The following is a 21,521-nucleotide window of genomic DNA, read 5'->3' as shown; positions in this document are numbered from 1 at the left end:
CACACAAATTTCCTTTCTTGTAGACAAGTTAATATGCAGGAAGAATCCACAAAGCACACACTGGCAATCTGATAATTTGTACTAGCTGAACTACAAGCAAGTCATGAAATTCATCTGAAGAATGCCAAGGAGTTACCAGAGAGGTTATGTAATGGCCTTGATTTTTATTTTTCTTTCCCTAGAATTCTACAAATTCTAAAATTTATCAATAGATGTATCTTTTAAATAAACAGCACCAGTCTTGCCCGTTGATACAATTAAAATTTGACTTTCTCCGTTCTTAGTTCACAAGTTTATTATGAAAAACACTGCAGTGCTCTTGTGCAGTTAACATTGTCTTACAGGAGGGGGGAATAACAGTTCTGTTCAAAACAACTCACCAGGTTCTGACAATAACAAAGAACAACATGAGGCTGAGATTTGAGAAGGGAGATAAACTGAGTGCAGACAAATCATACAATTAAATTAAACGGTATCCCTGAAAATAAACAGAACGATTTCAAAACTCACAAGTAGAGGGGAGGCCTTGGTACTTATTTTTAAAAATGTTCATTAAGCTCCAATGATTGTTTGTTGCTATCCTTATCTACAGTCATGCTGAGTAAAGCTATAGCTAAATGGAAGTTAAATTGTATTCACGAGGTGTTAATGTTTACATCTTATTATCTGCAGTCTCTCAGAGAAAGCAAAAGTAACTACAAATAACGTTATGCCAGAAACTGGTTTCTTGACCAACAATGTCGCTTCAGCATGCAATGAACTGGTTCATTCTAAAGTGGTCACGGCTGTTGATGACAAGAGGCTTTGTATTTTTATATGGCACATCTTTTGGTCCATGTGAAAACAAGTTTTTTGAATGTTAACTATTCTCTGACACTTTGGAGTTACTGTTGCTCTTCCAATTTCCATTAGGTCAATATATGGTTCATGGCAATACTGTACAAGTTTAAAATTTCATTACAGGAAGTAGTCTGGGGTACGACGAGTAACATGTGGCTCGCCCCTGCGAGGTGCTGGGTCAAACTGCAAGCTGAAAAACAAGACATATTTGTTGTTTACACTCTAAGACATCAATGTACTGACAATCAAAATCAAGAACATTATTCTTTCAAACCTTACACCATTTTTTCTCTACCCAATTTCAGCTTGCCTTAATGTAACAGAAACCTAATTGTAGTCTAATCATGCATTTAGCGGAATGTCCCCTCAAAGAGGGCATTTTCTCTTTAGCCAGAGAAAACATGATTTTAAATACTGGGCTTCCTTATAAGATCATTTGAAAGATGGGCTCTACTAAATAAGTAAAATGTAGGTTTAAAAGTTATAATTCATATTAGGATCTATGAATCACAAGTTTCTGTTGATATATGTCAAAACGTCATAGGTCTATTTCAAAAGGAAACTTAAAAATCAAATTGGAATGAATTTAGCATGAGCTTTTCAACTCTTAAACCTTCCATTAAAGCTATATATTCAAATAATGGCAATTAATTACTCAGGTGTAGGCACTTACAAAGAGTATTTTAGAGTATCATCAAGTTCCATGATTGCAGCTTGGTTACCACAACGATAACAATAGTTTGGAGCACTGAAAATTGTTACTACATTCCGGTCATGGCACCAGTTATACCCCTACAAGAAAAAGAAAGAACATAAAAACACATTTTACTTCCTTATTTACATAACTAAATGTGACTCCACTCAAGGAAAAAAATCTCTTCTCTCCAAAAGGCTTGAAAAATATCAATGCTGTTTCTGGATAATTTAATAATTTTCTGTGCTCTGCACAACTTTTTAAAATAGTACCACTAACCAAATGAACTGCTTCTTAAATATGTAAATTGCAGTATCTTATCAGTCTCTTTTATTAAAGTGGCTCTAAACATGATCCAAGAATGAATATATGGCCATTCCTTGTAAAGGCAGATAAATACTCCTCGAAGACCACAACCTTATTAATTTTCTCCTCAGTCATAAGTGAAGGTCCCCAGGTTGGTCACTGTCAGGTAAAAAGGATAGATGCTTCTACCATTTCCAGCTTTATTTCCTCAGTCTATCTGAATGCATGAGATACTTTTAAAATACTGTTCACAAATTTCTTTCCCCCCATCTTTAGCAAAATCAGACTTTATTGATAATCACAGAATTGTATTAGAATTAACCTAAATAGGACCCTAATTTTATAAGTATGCTAAAAATCATCAGTGTTCTATGCTAAGAACTGAACCCACTTCCCCTTTTTTTTCCTTTCAAATCACTGTAATCCTACCACCCAAAAGACTACCTAAAATATTTTGATTTCTTCCCAAACTTTCCTTCACGCATACATGTTAAATATTTGAAAAAACAAAATTGAGATAAAATATTACATTCCCCTTTCTCCTGCCACCTGAATCTTACTTTCCCACTCTTTAAATTCCAAGCACTATCCAGTCATTAAGAATCTCTGTAAAATTTATAGTGACAGGGCGAGACTAGACTTTGGGTGGTGAGCACACAATGCCACCTACAGATGATGTACTACAGAACTGTACACTTTACAACCAATGTCACCCTAATAAAAAAATCATCTCTGAAAACATGTTAACTATGAATTGCATGGTGACCAAAAGCTTTTGATTTTAATTCTAGCATGCACCTACTGAAAAGGCTCAGGCTACAATGGCAAACGACAGAAGGAATATGTTCTCATTAATATCATTCATTTAAAACTCCCTAACATCTTACTTCATTAAGTTAACACAGAGAGCAAGTCAGGTTTCAAAGAACAGAACGTACCTCCATCACCAGCTGGTGAGCTCTAGACACCAACGTGAGGCCATTGGCATGATTAAATGTCTCGGAAATATCTTGCCCAAACGTGTAGCCAGCTCCTCGAGGAGATATACCCCAACCACCACGGTCATCTGGATCCGACCACAGCAAGTCACACATTGGACCCTAAAAAAGCAAGTTAAGTTAAACAGACTCTTGCAAAAATGGTTAATACATGATATGAGTAATTCATCAGAAGCAGCAGCCTACTAAGTCATACTTTTTAAGTGGTGTTTGCTGAAAACAATAAAAGGTTTTACAGTTAAAGTGAAATACCTGTGTCAAATAAACCTATTTCTAGATATCTTTAAGAGAAACAGCCTATATCAATGAGCCCCAATAGCAATAAACCCTAACTAATAATTTGCCTACAGTATGCAGATGTCAATGTTAGGCAGTATAGTCTGGTAATTAAGGCAGAGACTCTGAAGAAAACTACACCCTATGTCCTAAGCCCAGTCCCACAACTGTTGTGATCTTGGCAGGTTCCTTAATGTTAGCTTCCTCTGAAGAATGGGTGGACAAGAGTACTCACACTACATGGGGTCATTTTTGAGAATTAAATAAGAGAAAACATATCATGAACTAAGTTACAATTAAGTTTTTCCTCTAAGAAGTTTGCTAAAAAGACTTTATTACCAAATAAAAGTCAATACCTCATGGGGAACTTCTTGTAGGCGATCAAGTGCTCTGATGTGATCCAGTGTATCTATGGATGGCGAGAGGCCACCATGTAGACAGAAGATCTGAAAAGAGTTGTTTATAATGTTAACCTCACCTAAAAGCAAGTTAAAACATTCTGGATGAAGGTGCATGCAGTAGCCCACATTACTTGGCCCTACTGGTATTTCTGTGTTCTGCCACAACCAGGCTATCTCTGCACCCTACTCTAAACCACCTTTCTTCTAGCCAACTCTAAACTATAGAATACACTCCCTTTCTTTCTGATAAACCATCGCTACTTCATGCAGACTCCACTTTCAATCAGCTGCTCCAAGAAAATGTTTCTCTGACCTCAGCCTCACCACAGACTATTATCTTCCTTCTCACAGAATTTTCTTACAATCTCCTTAATTACATCTCTCAGATGTGTCCAGAAACAGTTTGAGAGAATGGATGGATTACATCTTTCATCCCTGTGGTCCCAATATATAGTTCAGGGCCTGATACAAAGGCACTTCAAAGAGGCCCCAAAGAGATGTGAGGGTGGAAAAATAAGTTACTGACACTTAAACATTAAGAAAGCAGCATACTGCAAATAATCAGCAATATAAGTTTTAAGAGGACCTACATACCTGCCCATCCACCAAAGCAGTGAGAGGAAGATAGTCAAAAAGATCTGTAAAGTATTTCCAAACATTTGCATTTCCATATTTCCTTAAACACTCATCATAGAAACCATATACTTGTGTGATCTGTCTGCTCTCATGATTTCCTCGAAGAATAGTGATGCGTTCACGGTAACGAACCTGAAACAATAGAAAACAACATGAAATGTTGGCTCCTTCAAAAACCAAACAACAATTCAGCAAACTTTCCACAGGGAAATCCAGAGTTCCAATTTTGCTGGGAGGGAAAACCCCAACAAAACATTTCAAACCCTTACATCACACTGAACTGAAACCACACATCTACAGACATTTGTCAATGGGGTATCTGCCAACACTATCTCAACTAAAATCAAACTCCTGCTACCACCAATTTTACACCAAGAATAATTATCAGCTATAAAGCTCTGTTCATGAATTCTTTTCCAGTTCAGCGATTTTTGGTAAATTTATAGTTATGCAACAACCATCACAATTCAGCTTTAGAAACAATCCATTATCCCCAAAAGATCCCTCAGGCCTATTTGCAGTCACTCCCAATTCCCATTCCCATCAACCACTGATTTACTTTCTACTAAGATTTGCTTTTTCTAGAAATTTCATATAAATGTAATCATACAACCTGTAGTTTTGTATGGCTTCATTTGTGCCTGGTTTCTTTCACTTAGAATATTTTTGAAGCTCCACTGTATATGGATCAGGAGTTTGTCTCTTTTTATTGCTGCACAGTATTCCACTGTATGGCTATACCACATTGAATGAACACTTGTATTGCTTGAAGTTTGGGGTTATTATGAATGTTACTATACTCATTTGCATGTAAGTTTTTTTATTGAATTTATTGGGGTGACAGTGGTTAATAAAATTATACATGTTTCAGGTATACAATTCTACAATACATCATCTGTATACTATACCGTGTGTTTACCACCCCAAGTTAATGCATGTAAGTATTTATATGAATGTTTTCATTTCTCTTGGGTAGATTCCCAATCAAGTATAAGTGATGGATCATATGGTAGGGATATGTTTAACTTTTTGAGAAACTGCCGAAACTGTTTTTCAAAGTGGCTGGACCATTTTACATTCCCACCAGCAATGCATGAAGGTTCTAATCACTCCACAAATTCATTAACACTTGGTATTATCAGCTTTAGTAATGACAGCAATTCGATTGGCTGTGACTGACTTTAATTCACATTTTTCTGATAATGATTTTGAGAATCTTTTCATGTGCCTACTGACCATTCATATATCTTCTTGGGTGAAATATCCAAATACTTTGTCCATTTAAATTATTTATCATCTTAGTTATAAAAGTTTTTAAAAATATGTGAATAGAAATACATTTTTCTTTGTGATGTCTTCTGAAGAATATAATCTTAATTCTGATGAAGTCCAATTTATTAATTTTTTTAATGGATCATGCTTTTGGTATCATAGCTATGAAATCTATGCCTAACCCAAGGTTACAAAGATTTTCTCCTATGTTTTATTTTAGAAATTTCATAGCTTTAGCTCTCATATTTAGATCTATGATCAATTTTGATCCATTTGTATGGTATAAGCCAAGCTGTTCCATCACTATTTGCTAAAGTTTCCTCCCCACTGTATTATGACAGCTAGGGCTGTTATAACAAAGCACCATAGACTGGGTGGCTTAAATAACAAGTTTATTTCCTCAGTTCTAGAGGATGTTGGCAGGATTGGTTTCATCTGAAGGCCTCTCTCCTTGTCTACTAATATCCATCTTCTCCAACAGTGTTCTCATCTTTCCCTTTTTATCTGTGTCCTAATTTCTTCTCATAAGGACACCAGTCATACTGGGTTAGGGCTCCCCCATATGACCTCCTTTTACCTTTATTATCTCTTTAAAGGCCCCATCTCCAAATACAGTCCCATTCTGAGGTACTGGAGATTAGGTCTTCAACATACGAAATTTTGGGGAAGTAGTAGCACTACTTTTAGGCAACTTTTTAAAATTTTAGGCAATTTTAATTGCCTAAAATTTAGCTCTTGCCAAAACCACATCTCACTGCTTCTCCAATATTAGAAGTCTTTGGAAGCCATTTTACCATTCTGCATATTTAATAAAATCTTCTTCCCAAAAGGTAAAGTGAAACTATTTTTTTAAGGGAAAGGGAGAAGCCTACCATACTAAATGCTATTTACCATTTTGTGTCTCACCTTCAGATCTTTGCACATTTTTCTTTTTTCTTTTTAAAAATATATCTTTATTGATTTCGGGGGTCAGGGGGAATAGAAACATCAATGATAAGAGAGTCATTAATCAGCTGCCTCCTGCACGTCCCAGACTGGGGATCAAGCCAGCAACCCGGGCATGTGCCCTGACTGGGAATTGAGCCGCGATTTCCTGGATCCTAGATCAATGCTCAACCGCTGAGCCATGCCCAGCTAGGCTCTGTACATTTTCCAAAGCTGTATCTGCTATAAAGCGACTTGCTTCTTCTTCAACTACCATTTCTGTTGTTCTAGATGATCACGTCATGTTTAATGACTGAAAATTAGTCCACTGAGATAAATCATAATTTAGATATTCACTTACTGTTGGATATTTAGATCAGTTCTTTCTGATACTAAAAACAACGCTCCAATTTATATTTTCAAAAAAATACAGCTCTTTTCCTCTTGAATTTCTACCTCAATAAAATTTTAATTATAGGATTACTATGTCAAAGGATATAAACATTCCAACAATTGTTTTGTTCCTTTAAAATATTTCAAAAGTACCTAGAAAGATAATTATATTCTCTCCACATCCCAATTTATTGATCTAAAATCCATATGACCAGCCCTCTAATATTTTTTCAAATACTCAAAGGTATTCTCTTCCTTAAAGAATAACCGTTGTTGTTGTTTTTTTTGCCCTGGCTGGTGTGGCTTATGGTCGGAGCGTTGTCCCGCACACCAGGGGATTGTGAGTTCGATTTCCGGTCAAGGGCATGTAGCTGGGTGCAGGTTTGATCCCTGGCCCTGGTCAAGGTGTGTAAGGGAAGGCAACCATGCAATGTCTCTCTCTCACATTGGTATTTCTCTCCCTCCCATCTTAAAAATCAATGGAAAAATATCCTCGGGTGAGGATTAACCAAAAAATACCTTTTTGCTTTTATTCTGTACCATCCCCCTACTCAGAAAGACAGACTTATGATTTATAAGTCCCAAACTTGAATACTTGCATGCCTAAATTTGAAGTTTTCCTCTACTGCTTAACATTCAGATGGAGAAAATCAGAAATCCCTGGTAAAAAGAACACCCAAAACGACTGTTTTATCAATTTAAAATGCCCAAACATAAAATTAAAATTACCTTAAGAGCTACAAGCAGAGTAACTGTTTCAACTGAATAGTATCCTCTGTCAACATAATCTCCCATAAACAAGTAATTTGTATCTGGTGACTTGCCACCAATTCTAAACAGTTCCATGAGATCATGAAATTGCCCATGAACATCTCCACAGACAGTGACTGGACATCGAACCTCTTGCACGTTGGATTCTTTTGTCAGGATTTCTTTAGCCTACAGATGGAGGGGGAAAAAACAATACATCTGACATTAAACAACATTAACAAAGATTTGTTTATTCATACAATGTAGCTTAAGGGGCAAACTCAGTATAAAATGAAATTGCAGGCAATTATGATCCCATTAAAATAAGAGGGCAAGACTGTATTCCACTGGTTATCTCTCCCAACTCCTAGAAAAAGAAAATGTGTATCAAGATGCATAGCCCCATTCCTCTCATCAGTATCAGAGTTTTTAGGCCTATTAGTTGCCATCTAAGCAAACACTAAAGAGATTATTTTATTAGTAGCTATATAGGAGCAAGACATTCAGGTACCTAGTTTCTTAGCTTTAGAGTTCTAACTATAATGCTGGCATATTCTAGGAATCCAGGCATAAGAGGAAAGGTTTCTTACTCCTGCTTGACTTTAATTTTCGAAAGGCATTAAAATTTTATCTGTATGTTAATATATTTTTTATACTTTATACCAAAATACAAGCTTCTTGTTTTACAATTGTGCCTATTCAAAATACATGGTTTTATGCTGCTTTTAAAAAATTGTTCGACAGTATTCTTCCACATAACCACAAATTCAAACATTACTCTTAAGGGTAACAATATACCTCTCAGTACCATTTCATTCATACAACACACACTTATTGATCATTATTATATGCCAGAAACTGTAAATAGCACTGGGAGATATCATTCATTTGCTGAATTATCTGAGTGGTACTATGTGCCAGGCCCTGTGCTAGCCACTGGAGGTATATGAACAAGGTAGGTCATCCCCATGGTGGGGTAAGGGATGGGGGCCCACAAACAAATAACTAAGTAACAGAGTAGAGATTGTGTTAAATGCCATGAAAGAAAGGGAGAGTTACTGGTGGAGGCTACTTTAAATAAGATATCACAACAAATAAGATAGCCCAAAAAGCACACAGTAGAGCAGGAGAAGCAGACAATAAAAATGACCACTACAAAAGAAAGGGCCAAGTGCTAAGACATGCTAGAGTAAACAGTGGCGTTTCAAGATCACAATTCTTGGGACAGCTAAGAAAACTACCGTAGGTCCAAAGAATGAGTGAGTTACAGAAAGGGGATGAAAGTAGAAAATGGGAGGAGGTCCAATACAGGCAGATGCAATCATGTGTAGAATGTCCCAGGAGTTAAGAGGAGAAAAATTAACATGGCTGAAGCACAGCATGCAAGAGTACAGAAGAAAATGGACTGGGGTGGAGGTAGGGTAACCAACTACCCTGGTTTTAACACTGAAAGTCCTGCATCCTGGAAATGCCTCAGCTGGGCCCCCAGGCAAACCATGATAGTTGGTCACCCCAAGTAGGAAATGTAGGGGTAGAATGAAGCATGGACACAGACTGAAGAACAAGTCTAATCAAACTGGTATTAGAATAAAGATCCACTGACAGCAAATTTGATAAGTGAATTTAGTATTTTGGGGGTAGGGTTCTGGAAGTGGATACCTGAAATGGAGTAGAGCTTAAAGGCCAATCAGGGAACAATCTACAGACAGGTATTACCCAGTATCCTTCCGAAAAATATCTCAAATCCATCTGCTTCTATCTTTTTTGCTACTACCCTGGCCCAAACCACCCTTTTCTCACCTGGATTACTGTGCTGGCCGCCCACACTGAACTCCCTGTTCCATTTTCCTGCCTCTAATCTATGTTAAATGCAACAAACTGACAATTTTTAAGATGTTAACGAGATTCATTTTATTCACAACTGCATACACAGCACCTTGTTAGAACAACGCCTAAAATGTAGAAGGCACTTCATATACATTTCTTTGTTAAGTGAATCAAGAACTTTAACCAAGGTCATCTTCAGGGAAAGCCATGGTTATCTCCCAGGACATCAGCAGAAGTACAGGCCTGGAAACTGGTACCAAGTTCTTTGGAGAATGAAGAAACAAGTAATAGCAGTAAGGAAAGGTGGCCAGGTATCTAGGTAGAGGACAGAGGCCTGAAAAACAGGGAATTTTATCCTTGAGTAGAAGGAGGAGGCATTCATCCATCAGGAAGAGCTACCAGAGACAATACATGACTTCCTTGGAGAGAGAGAGAGAGAGCCAGATTTCAGTTAAGCCATTAAGGCAAAAGAAATCTGTTCTGAGACTGGATTAAAGGTGTTTACTTCATATATTCAATCAATATTATTGGATACCCTTTCTATGTGTGACCAGCATTACGAAATGGTGTTCCAGAATATACGGTGGGAGGCTGGTCAGGGAAAGGCAGAACACTGCAGCACGCGGGTGAAATTACCACAGAGAATTGTTGCTAATGAGTCTCTGCTCATTACATTTTGAGTGACAAGCATGGCAAGGACTGGTTTTAAGACAGTAGTATGCAACCTTAGTGACACATTCAAAATCACTTGCTCTTTTTTAAAGGAAGGAAAGAAGAAATAAAGAAGCCCAGGCTACTCCTCTCTCAATTAAGTCAGAGTACCTGGAGGTAGATCTAAGCATCAATAATTTTCTCAAGTATCCCCTTCCCACCCCATACTGGTGCTGTCATGTGCAACCAAATTTAAAAACCACTATTTTCAAGTCTCCAAACATTTTGGGGACCTATTTCAGTACACTCACCAACTACTGACACCCAAAATTAATTGTTAATTTGACCTAACACATTTAAATATAGAATATCCACAGTCTCAAAAGAGATATTTCTTAAGAAATACATATAATCCATATCTCAAGTGTAAACAATCTTCCCTGATTTATTATTACTAAAAAGCAGAAGTTCACTACACATATTCTATTACCAACTCTGTTTGGCATTAATACACATCTAGTGTTTTTAGCACCTATTATATACTAATGAAAATAGCTGTGAACGACATGATAGGTCCTACTTCAAAGAAATATGCAAAAGTTACTGACCACTCTCCACAATCCCCCCCCCCCGCAGAGTAACCACCAAATAGCATTCTCATGTATATCCTTTCACCTTATTTACACATTTTAATATATATTATATGCCTAAAGAAACATAATTGCATATTTAAACTAGAAACAATATTGTGCAGCAGTCTGCTTTTCTTCTTAATATATCTCGCAGTTCAAAATGCACACAGACCTGGTTAATTGCTCATAGTGGATGTAGAGTATTACCTGAGGATTAATACTTTTGGGGGGGGGGGGCTGCAACGTATATCCTAGTATTTGCCCCCTTGTATACATACGCAGGCACATTTCCTGAAAGATACTATGAAGTGGACCTATTAGTGTATCTAGTAGTTTGCACTTTTTTATGCTGACACTACCAAATTGTCCCCCAAAAGGGAAAGGACACTGTATCTATAAAGTGAATATTTTAACTTCTAAACCTGGGAAAGTCAAAGCTTTCTTCCCTTTCTACCAAATTTCAGGCCAGAACAATTATAATTAAATCCTGGAGAAAACAGTAGTATGTTATCAGATGCAAAAAAGTATATTTTAACAACAAAAGTTCATGCTTAAGAATAACCACTTTTAAGTATACTTTTTTGGGGGTGTTTTGGTCTCAACTTAACAGGTGTCAGATGATTACTATAACAAAATACATTATCACAGAACACGAGAATAAAGGCTGCAGATGTCCTTACTAAATGTTATTTTACAGTCAGGAAAACTTATCCTAGAAAAAGAGAGATCCAAGAGAAGCTGTGCTATCACAAAAAGTCAGGCCTTCTAAGTCCCAGAACCACCTAATGGAACCCTGCACAACAGGTCACCTGATGAAACCTCTAATGAGTCATCTTTAGAGCCTCCAGGTCTTCCTTCATCAACCATCTGTTTCAAAGGTAGCCATACAACTTCAACTCTCTAGTTTAATACTCAAAATAAATGGTAGAATCAGACTTTCAAAGTAACAAGTTTCAAGATTTTTATTTTTATAACTACCTTTTCACTCTCTGGTATTCTGACTGCTATAATTGAAAGCCTCATGTCAACTGAATTATGCACAGAAACAAAAGCAAAACACACACACTCCCAAACTTTTTTTTTGCTTCCCCTAAAATATTTTTCCCATGCATACAAATGTCTCAGCTAATTAACTGGGGGGGGGGGGGGGGGGATGAAGATCAAGTTTTTTAAAAATAGTGTAATCAGCACCATATTGATTTCTTATTTATTGGAACCCTACCGAAATTCAGTCAAATGGTAAAAGCTAAAATGAATGAAAATCAATTTCAAGGGAAAACGATTTGATATAAAACTTCCTAGAACACGGTTAAAATGGGAATAAGCTATTTCATTAATAAGAGATTATCACAAGTAACTGTGTGAAGTTAAAATTTCATACCATCCTAATACCCAAACAATTTGGAAAGTTACTTGAAGGAAAATAACCTTTAGGGATATTTATTTTCAACATCCTCTCAGCATTCTGAGTTCAGATTCAGAAATCACACTTTATTTTTCAACCTACTATAAAACAATCAGGTATAAGGTGAATGACCTATTATAGGTTTGTTTGACATTCTTAAATACAGGTCATCCCTAACCACCGTAACATGAAATTACAAACAAAGCAGGCTTAAATTAGACCTCACAGTTCATCCAAGCCAAGATTTGTGAAGGAAAGAAGAGAAAAAAAATGAACCAACAGATTCACCAGCCACTTGTAATCAAGCAAACATTCAAAAATACAATATGATTACAACTAAGGAAAAATTCTTTGTATAAAAAGACCAAAAAACATAAAAATGTTAAGAGACTGAATTTCAGTGGTAAAACTTTAAGAACAATATGGCTGTCTTAATCCTACACCACCAACAAAACTACTCTTATTTATTCCAATTTTTACCTACACACAGACCTCATGTCTACAATTGGTCAACATCTCATTTTGTGTTGTTTAACATTCACTAAAAACCAATTTCCTACAGCATTATAGTGATCATTTTAAACTAGCTGTATAATATCCTCCTGAGCAGATCTAGGCATGGGTTCTTATTATTTGAATTATTTCCTTTCAGAAAATTTTCAATGTGGGATCACAGAGCAAAATAGTATTTTTTAGTTTTATATGTACTATACAACAGAATTATGCTTTTTGTTAGTGGTGGAATGTGGAAGAGCTGCTGCCGCCTCTAAAGCAGTAAACCACCACCTGTTTATTTGCTTTTCACTTTGATCCACCACTCCAAACTCACCCAGCAAGGACTCTGAATCTGTCCACCCTGGGCAACCCACACCCCATTTGGGCTGACTCTGAGTGTCCTAAACAACCTTAGCATGATGTCTTATCTTAAGCAACCACCTTATGCAGTCAATGAGCTGAGTCTGACCACTTCTGACATGGACTTGCCGCACCCCCTTGGTGGGCTACCAGAGTACAGTTTAGGAATCAAAGAGCTAAGTGCCACCAACAGCAGCAGGAGGAGCAACAGAATGGCGGTCAGAAAAAGTGAGACCTGCCAAAAAGACATCTCCAGCCTGGGAAGTGAGTTTCAGAGAGTGCGGCAAATAGCCAATTCATTCACCCCTCTAGCACTCCAGCTCCAGCCATTTCCAGCAGCAGTGCTCCTGTGTCTATCTGGAGTCCAGCTTCCATCTCCCCACTGTCAGATCCCTTGTCCACCTCCTCTTACTGCATGCATGACCTATACCCCATAACCTATACTCAGGTTTCAGGTTATAGTCAAGAATATACTGGCTCAACTTCCTACTTCAGGGGCATGGACTGTGGATCTTACTTGACTCCTCTGCATCACCAATTTCCTGGACCAGAAGTCACACACTGGCAACTGGTACCAATACAGTCACCAGCCATCTCAATCAGTACCCAGCTTCTCTTTCCACCCAGAAACATGTAGCTTCAAGCCTGGTTTTAACTCAACCACTGAATGCTTAGATTATAAAGACCAAACTACCTCCCGAAAGCTTAACTTCAATGCTGACTGCTTGGATTATAAAGATCAGACTTCTTTGTGGAAATTCCAGGTTTTGTGAAGACCTGTAGAAGCTTTTTTATATGGGTGATTTTTAAATATACTGGGCTGGACATCCCAGTTTTAGTATGGTTTTGCGAATCAATGTCACCCCAATAAATTCAACTAAAAAAAAAAAAAAAAAGAGAGAAAGATGGGATGATGCTCAGACTCATCTTCTGATCAACGTTATGGGAGGCAGAGAAGGAAAAATGAAAGTCCTTAGAGGCGCCCACCAATCAGCAAACAGAAATGGACAAATAAATCTCTTGTTATCGTATGCAACCTTGAACTCCACCAGTGCAGGGGTTCTTCTGTGATTAAATAGGTTATAATTAGAAGTAAAATTCAGACCAACCGAGTACTTATCTAAAAAGATTACCTTTGGCTGGACAAAAGAGTACCTTTGGTACTGCACTGCAACTTTACATCAAAATGTCTCTGGACATCCAAGCCGGTTTGGCTCAGTGGTTAGAGCATCAGCCTTCGAACTGAAAGGTCCTGGGTTCGACTCCAGTCAAGGACACGTAACTCAGTTGCAAGCTCTATTCCCAGCCCGGGTTGGGGAGCATGCAGGAGGCAATCAATCCATGTGTCTCTCCCCCCCCCCCCCTCAAAAAAGTAATGGGGGAAAAATGTCTCTGGACAAGAAGAGAAGAGAAACAAAAAACACTAATTCATCTGCAATTTATGGCTGGTAAGTCTAACAGTAAAAAGACATTGGTCAATTGCTCTGGCCCTGATAAATTTATAAACTGAGATCACTGTTGTTTATGTTTGCAGATGTTAACTGGAAAAGTTATCTATATATGCATAAATCTTTTCTTCCTGTATTTAGCAGATATGTATAACTGTATTTAAATGGTTCTAGCTCGAGCACACACACACACAAACCAGATTATGCCCATCTTGTCATTCAACATTCTCAGGTATTTCAGAGATAAAATGCTATCTCCTGATTTAACTGGCACTTTTCCTTTCAAAGTTCAAACTATTTATTCCATGTCCATTTACTACGTTATTTCTCCTCTTATACAAATTGCCCACACGTACTCTTTGAATAGTCACAGAGAATTGGATGATGTTCTTATGTATTTTTCTATTAAAAATCTGATTAATTTTAATATTCACTGGAACTCTAGCTCAGGTAAATTTAACATGTCACACTCTAATAATAGTTGAGTAAATCTTCACCAATATAGCCATAAAGACATGAAAAGCTGAAAAAAATGCAACCTTTGAATTTTACTTTCAGTTTAAACAGAATTGAAGACACTTTAAAACTTTTAATTTGAAGTTTTTAATTTAGAGCAATTTAAATTTGCAAGCAAGAATACATTTTTCAATGTTAAGAGAATTTCACTTTGTTTTCATTACTGCAAAAAATTATGGTTTATGATAAGAATATATATGGCTAGATTTTTATTTTGGCATGACACATAAAGTAGAGCATATTACTAGTCCTGGAAGCAAATTAATTTGAGTTAATTATCTTCAATTATCAAACCTTTCTTCATACTACTTGTCTTTCATTCATTATACCAAACAGATGGCTCTAATATTTTATGAAACAATTCTGTCTTCTTTGATTAAAATCTGTATGATTATGCTTCAAATAATCATCTTCATTTCTGACCAAAATAAATGATCGTTTTCTTTAAAACCATATGCCTGGCCTCAGTCTTTACTAACCAACCTACACATGTGCATGAATTAAATATTCCCAGTCATTCCTTAACCTACTGAGAAATGTTGCTACACACATAGTTGTTTAAAAATTCTCACAGCAATCCATCATGAACCAGATTCAACCACTCTACGTCTGTTTCCTCCCTCATCTGTAAAAAATTACTTGGCCTAGAAAGTATTTAAAGTTCCTTCCAATACTAAAATTCTACTCTATCCTAAAGTACTTCTTAAGCCTTTTCTATAAAAGAGCCACACAACAAAATAGATGGTGGGTATTACTATTAGTTTACAAATGATGGGTGTCAGAGAAATAAAATTCCCTCAATCACCACTAGCACAAATGTTCTAAAACCTTTCCTATATATAGTTTACAAAAGTTCAACCTCCTGTCTAATTGGAAACCCTGCTATTAAGAAAAAATAAACTAACAAATCCCTATGATGCTATTTAGACAAAGCTAAATACTGAAAACTAGTAATGCATGTAATGGGGGGCTTAATAAATTTTGGTTGAATAAATTCCAAAAACAAACGTACAGTGTCACATTGTTAATAGCATTAATGACACTCCATAACCTTTGTCAACTACACTCTGTATATGACTCTAGCTAGGTAAACAGTTTCCCAGGGGCACTATAGAACAAAGGTTCTCAACCTTCTTTCAGATCCAACAACAGAAGTGTAAAAATTCCAATCTGTAGTAGTAACTAAATGAGTAAGGCAGAGGTGGGGACAGGGAGTGCCAAAGCGACTGGCGAGCTAGTAATGAACAGTTCAGACACACTTGTTCATACATTCCAAACCACAATACCAATATATAACTAGGCAATAGTAACTTTGTATTGTGAAATTAAGCCCTTAACCCCAGATTGTTACTTTATTTTTGAAATATATCTTTATTGATTTCAGAGAAAGGAAGAGAGGGAGAGAGAGAGAAACATCAATGATGAGAGTGTCATTAACTGGCTGCCTCCTGCACATCCCTGACTGGGGATTAAGCTTGCAACCCAGGCATTTGCCCTGATCGGGAATCGAACAGCGATCTCCTGGGTCCTAGGGTCGATGCTCAACCGCTGAGCCACACCCAGCCGGCCACTTTATAATTCTTTTAGACCCTAGCCATTTACTGGCAAGCCATAAGTCTCTACTCAGCCTCTTCTACTACTACTGCTCCAAATGCAGAGAAAAGCTGTTTAAAACAACAGAAGAAAATCTTTCCTCTTCCTAGTTCTAGTACAATTCAGATCTCACTTGCGTAAGAGAGTACAGGTTGAAGGTTTTTCAGACAAGGATGGTAATGAGAAATGAATAAAAAAGTGAAAATAAGAGAACTGGATCAAAGTAGAAGAGTAAAAAAAAAATGGGGAGGGGAGGTTCCTGCTACACAAAACTTTTCCTCTCTCTCCTAAGCACCCTCAAAAAAGGCCCCTGCCCACCATTTCTTCAACCCAAACCCAATGTCTCCTGGTTTTCCTAGCTTATCTCCTCTAAACTAAAATATTCTACATGACTTACACCGAGATAGAGAAATATGTGCTGTCATAAAAAGGGGGAACACCAGACTGGTAATGCAGATATTATCCCATACACTCTTGCAGTGCTCATCATTCTTTCTACAGCATGAGTTTCACCTTAGCCCTACTGCCAATATTTGCAGACACAGAACTCTTGACTCTGAGAAAACAAAGCGAGAGTTGGGGAACCTGTGTATCTGAATAGGAGGACTGTTCACGTTTTCAGTGTTTCCTCATTAAGTTAATTCAAAACTAACTGTATTACTGCTTCATGCCTGGGAGACCACGAAACACAGAGGCACAAACAGCTTTGACTGTGGAAGCTATGAGGATAAAAAGAAAGGCATTTTACAAGCTGTAATGAACAATATAAATGTCAATTATGATTTATTAGAATATTTCAGAGCTCAGTCTATGGATCACAATTTATGCTGAGAACACATAGGAAAAAAACCTGGGGTTTTCACCTCATTAATCTTATATGAGGGGCAAATGCAGTTAGCCACATCCAAAACTGAAAAATAATTATTGTTTACTTCTCCAGGACAAAGTAAAACAACAGTATGTGACAGGAATAGGGAGCTTTCAAGCAACTGAAATAAAATTAATGCTTTATTTTACAGAGCTGTTGAGTCTACAATTCAGTTTGGCCCCAATTCACCTGTATCTTTCATTATTAACACTACCTAAGAAATGAAAAGGGGGGGCTGTGAAGGTTAGAAATTGGTCTTAGAATCCATAAGCCTAGGCAATCTCAATTTAGCCCCTGCAGTCAATAACTTTACCTTCCTGAGCCTCTGGTTTCTATTTATAACTGAGGACAATAACTGTCTCATAAACTTAAGAGAACTATGCATGAGAAACTATGAACATAATATTCTGTATTATGCTTCCCTGCCAACTGTGTGTTCTCAATATTCAAATTACTTTTACGTAAATGGAATCAAACAATGTTGTAAACCAAACACATATACAGACTAGCAAAAACATATTACTTCATAAAGGAATTTATCCTTGGTGAAATATTTTGTAGCTCATCCAATTACAAGGAAGGGGTTTGCTTTCTTTATACTCATGGAAGAAATGTTAAAAGTCAGTGAAGCCTTAATTACTGCATTTTATTTATAATGCTTGTAGTGCAATGGAAAATAGCATACCTAGCTAAAGAACTGCTTTGGAAAAAAAAAAATCTGGCTATCAAACAACATTCTCTGCAAGTTTAGTAGTAAGAACTCAAAGCACAAAGCCAAAAATAATACCTAAATTAAACCACTGCTAAAGTCATATAATAAAAGACTGTTTACTGTAGTTAATTCAAAAGCCAAGTTAACACTAATTATTTTCTTCCCATCTGTAGATGGGAACATACCAGTCCAGCTATACAGATGTAGTAATGTTATTGACTATAGAGCTGTGCCTGAGACAAAACTGCACTCACCACAAATTTTTAATCAACAAATTATGATCCCCAAAAGACAAGGTATACTGCACACACACAACCACCTTGGCTTTGATAGAACCCTTAATCACATGGGGGGGAGCTTGACTAGTTAATAACATAAAAACCATGTTCACCCTTGTCTATAAATACACACTTGGATTCTCTGCATTGGAACACCTACCACTGTTCATTGTTGATGAAATACCATAATAAGGACCTCTGCATTTTAAAAATTACAATAATCTCTTATGATAATCTTTATTATTTAATTTTATGTATTTCATTCAGGTCAGACATTTTCAGGTATACAGAAGGCTTTAAAATTATCATGCCTTCTTATAATCAAAGAAATGATCAACTATTACCAAACAGTTATTTCCAACAACTATCTTTTCTTAATAAAAAAACTATTATACTAATGGGGAAAAAAATTCCCTCAATATTTTTAAAATATGTAGCTTTCACCAGATGTGTTATTGGTCATACAAATATCAACAGTGAAAATTAAACTTTTGTTTTACTAGGAAGACTTGTACAAAAGACCATTTCAAGTCATTTATCCTAACTCATCCCACATACCTAAAAAGCCACTTCAAATTAATTTAGTTTGGAAGGTTAATATAATACCAAAAGTTGAAATACTTACGAGCTAAAAACAGTAGGAAGGCTGCGTGTGATGATATCCCCCCAAAAGGATCCATTTCTTGGAAACCTAACTCCAAATATTATTTCCATCTTTTTTGGCTCTAAGAACTAAAATCTGGAAACATTTTATGAGCACGGAGATCTAAGCATAAATTGATTAATCTCACTAGATGTCAGTTTTACAAAGAAGTGGAAAACAACAAAGATTTACTAGATGCACCAAGCTTCAGAAACCCCACCTTAGCATCATCCAATATTTCTTCTGTAGTCTCCAACACAAACCCTCTACTTCCATGGTCATTTACTACTGATTTCCAACTAGATTCAGACTCCTTGAGAATAAACATGATTATTCTGCATTGCTTTCCATTCCCCTCATAAGAGTAAGCAATCTTGGATATTCAGTGGGTTTTCAATATTTAAACACAAAGTACTCATTTAAAATGGAATTATATAATCTCAAATTAGAAGAATCCCCAGAACATCTGTTTTAACTCTAGTTTAGAGGCAAGAAAATGGGCCCTGGCTGGGTAGCTCAGTTGGTTAGAGTGTCATCCCAATATGCCAAGGTTGTGGGTTCAATCCCCGCTCAGGGCACACACAAGAATCAACCAGTGAATGCATAAATAAGTGGAACAACAAATCAATGTTTCAAAAATAAAAATGGTCCAAGTGAAGTGGTTGCCCCAAGGTCAGTCACAATTATTCACTACTGTCCACATCTCACTTGCAGTCCCATGATCTTCCAATTACATCATTACTTCTCTTCCAATATTTTCTACACAAATGACTAGTCATTTAGCCAACTGCTGACTCAAAGTCTTTAAGTAAAGTACTAAACTCCAAAGGTCATTAAAATCATCACTTATGGTGCCCAGAAATTAAGACCTGATAATATACATTAAATAATCTTTAAAAGCCTATTTCTAAACCTTTAAAAGAAACACCATCCTCATTTGAAGCAAGGGAATTAAGGGTCAAGAAACTACCATTAAAATGCAGCTCCAATACATGATGTGCCACCTCATCAACTAGGTGAGGTGGGATAAATCTGAATTTGACTCACTTAAACTGCAAAAATTTACAGCACAGTTTCTTTCAAAGCCTGTTTTAGGAGCATTCAGACTAAACTCATGAACCTAATTTTCACATCAAACCACAAACGAGTCAGCATAACTTGTCTCTAATAACTCTCTTCACTAATGCAAAATACTAACGTAACATTCTACAATTCTGTACTAAAATAAAATGCTGCAAAGTTCACATTAAGATGGGCTAATTAAACAGACTACAAGATTCTATTCTGTGCGTCTGTGAGATAAACACTAAGCACAATGTCTGGAACACAGTAAAGGCTCAATCGACAGCTATAATTATTACTACTACTAAAGCCACAAAAATACAAAAGAGTAACTTTTCCAACAAAAAGACAGGATCAAAATCTGCTGCTTTTAACAGTGGGTATGTTGCTCATTTAAAAAATAAACGGCAAAATGCTATTTATTGGACATTAGGCGTAGAGAAAGGTTTCACACTACCCAACTTGAGTCAGCATATAAACCATAAATTCAACTGACACTTGATTTCCAATCCCAAAACTCCTTATATAGTATGACTCACCAAATTCTCCATTTCTTCCAACTATGAAAATTAAGTTATATCCCTCCCTATATCTACCACCACGACCTTCGTAGAAATTAGGTTACTTACTTTTGAATTCTTAAAACACACGCTTTCAAAAAGTCTCTGGAAAAGATTGCTCAGTGAATTTAGCACAAACCACCCAGGACAGTACAAAAGCTGTGTGACCTTTCAATAGGTCCTGGGATCTGGCACACAAGCTTGCCTTTGGGGGGGATCCTCTGGACAGCTTTGGAGCTAAGAATTAGTCTCGAGTCCAAGTAAAAAGCCCCTTACCCACCTCACAGTAGAGTTCCAGGCTCTCTTTCCAGGCCGTAGAACCCAAGTCCTCTAGCCTGGATCTCAAAACCGTCCCCAACCCAGGGTCTCCGCTCCCAAAGCACCCCGTCCGACGGCAAGGCCGGGAGGCTCCGAAGCCTCAGAGTTGGGTGAACGGCGCCATTTTAGGCGGCGGCGGCAGCGACAACCAATCTCTGCGCGAGAGACAGGGGGCGCCGGGTCGCCCGGGAATCACCGCCGGGCCGCGCCGCCCCGCGCCGGACACCGGTCTGGGAGGCTCCGGGGGCCCGGGCCGGCGGCCTCCGCCATGTTGCACCCTCCCCACGGCCGTCTCTTTCTCGGCGGGCTCAGCCCACGGCGGCTCCCGCAGCCGGAATGTAGCTCACCTTCTCGCAGAGGCTCTTGACCTGGGGCTCTGAGAGCTGCTTGCACTCATTCAGCTGCTCGATCCACTGGTCCAGTTCCTTGGTGAACACCTTCTCGTCCATGATGCCACCCGCCCGAACCGGCTGCCGCTCCGCGCTACTCCCGCGCCGCCGCCCGCACACGGGCCACACGCACACGCCGCCGCCGGTTCCCGAGGTATTTGTGTGGTTACTGGCGGCTGCTCGGCGCTAGCTCTGGCCCGCTGGCTCTCCCCGCAGTGCTCGGCCACTGGCCGCTGTCCTCAGCCCGCTAAAGCTCCGGAGCTTGGCTCTCTGT

At 37.8% G+C, this 21,521-nt stretch overlaps 1 protein-coding gene and 1 pseudogene across 1 annotated transcript; one reads left to right on the top strand and one right to left on the bottom strand.

The window, feature by feature from the left end:
• Positions 1-277: 277 nt before the first annotated feature.
• Positions 278-21,322, bottom strand: PPP2CA (protein phosphatase 2 catalytic subunit alpha). Its single transcript, XM_016197553.2, has 7 exons — positions 21,206-21,322; positions 7,470-7,679; positions 4,110-4,283; positions 3,471-3,560; positions 2,779-2,940; positions 1,514-1,632; positions 278-1,030 (listed from the first exon to the last, which is right to left on the bottom strand). The coding sequence occupies exons 1-7, from the start codon at positions 21,305-21,307 to the stop codon at positions 958-960; spliced, it is 930 nt and encodes a 309-aa protein (XP_016053039.1). The 5' UTR covers positions 21,308-21,322; the 3' UTR covers positions 278-957.
• Positions 12,917-13,633, top strand: LOC107525407 (homeobox protein OTX2 pseudogene; annotated as a pseudogene).
• Positions 21,323-21,521: the final 199 nt, after the last annotated feature.

This window comes from Miniopterus natalensis, chromosome 4, assembly GCF_054644295.1.
Source record: "Miniopterus natalensis isolate mMinNat1 chromosome 4, mMinNat1.hap1, whole genome shotgun sequence".
Lineage (NCBI taxonomy): Eukaryota > Metazoa > Chordata > Mammalia > Chiroptera > Miniopteridae > Miniopterus > Miniopterus natalensis.
This window is presented reverse-complemented; position numbering and strand designations above follow the sequence as displayed.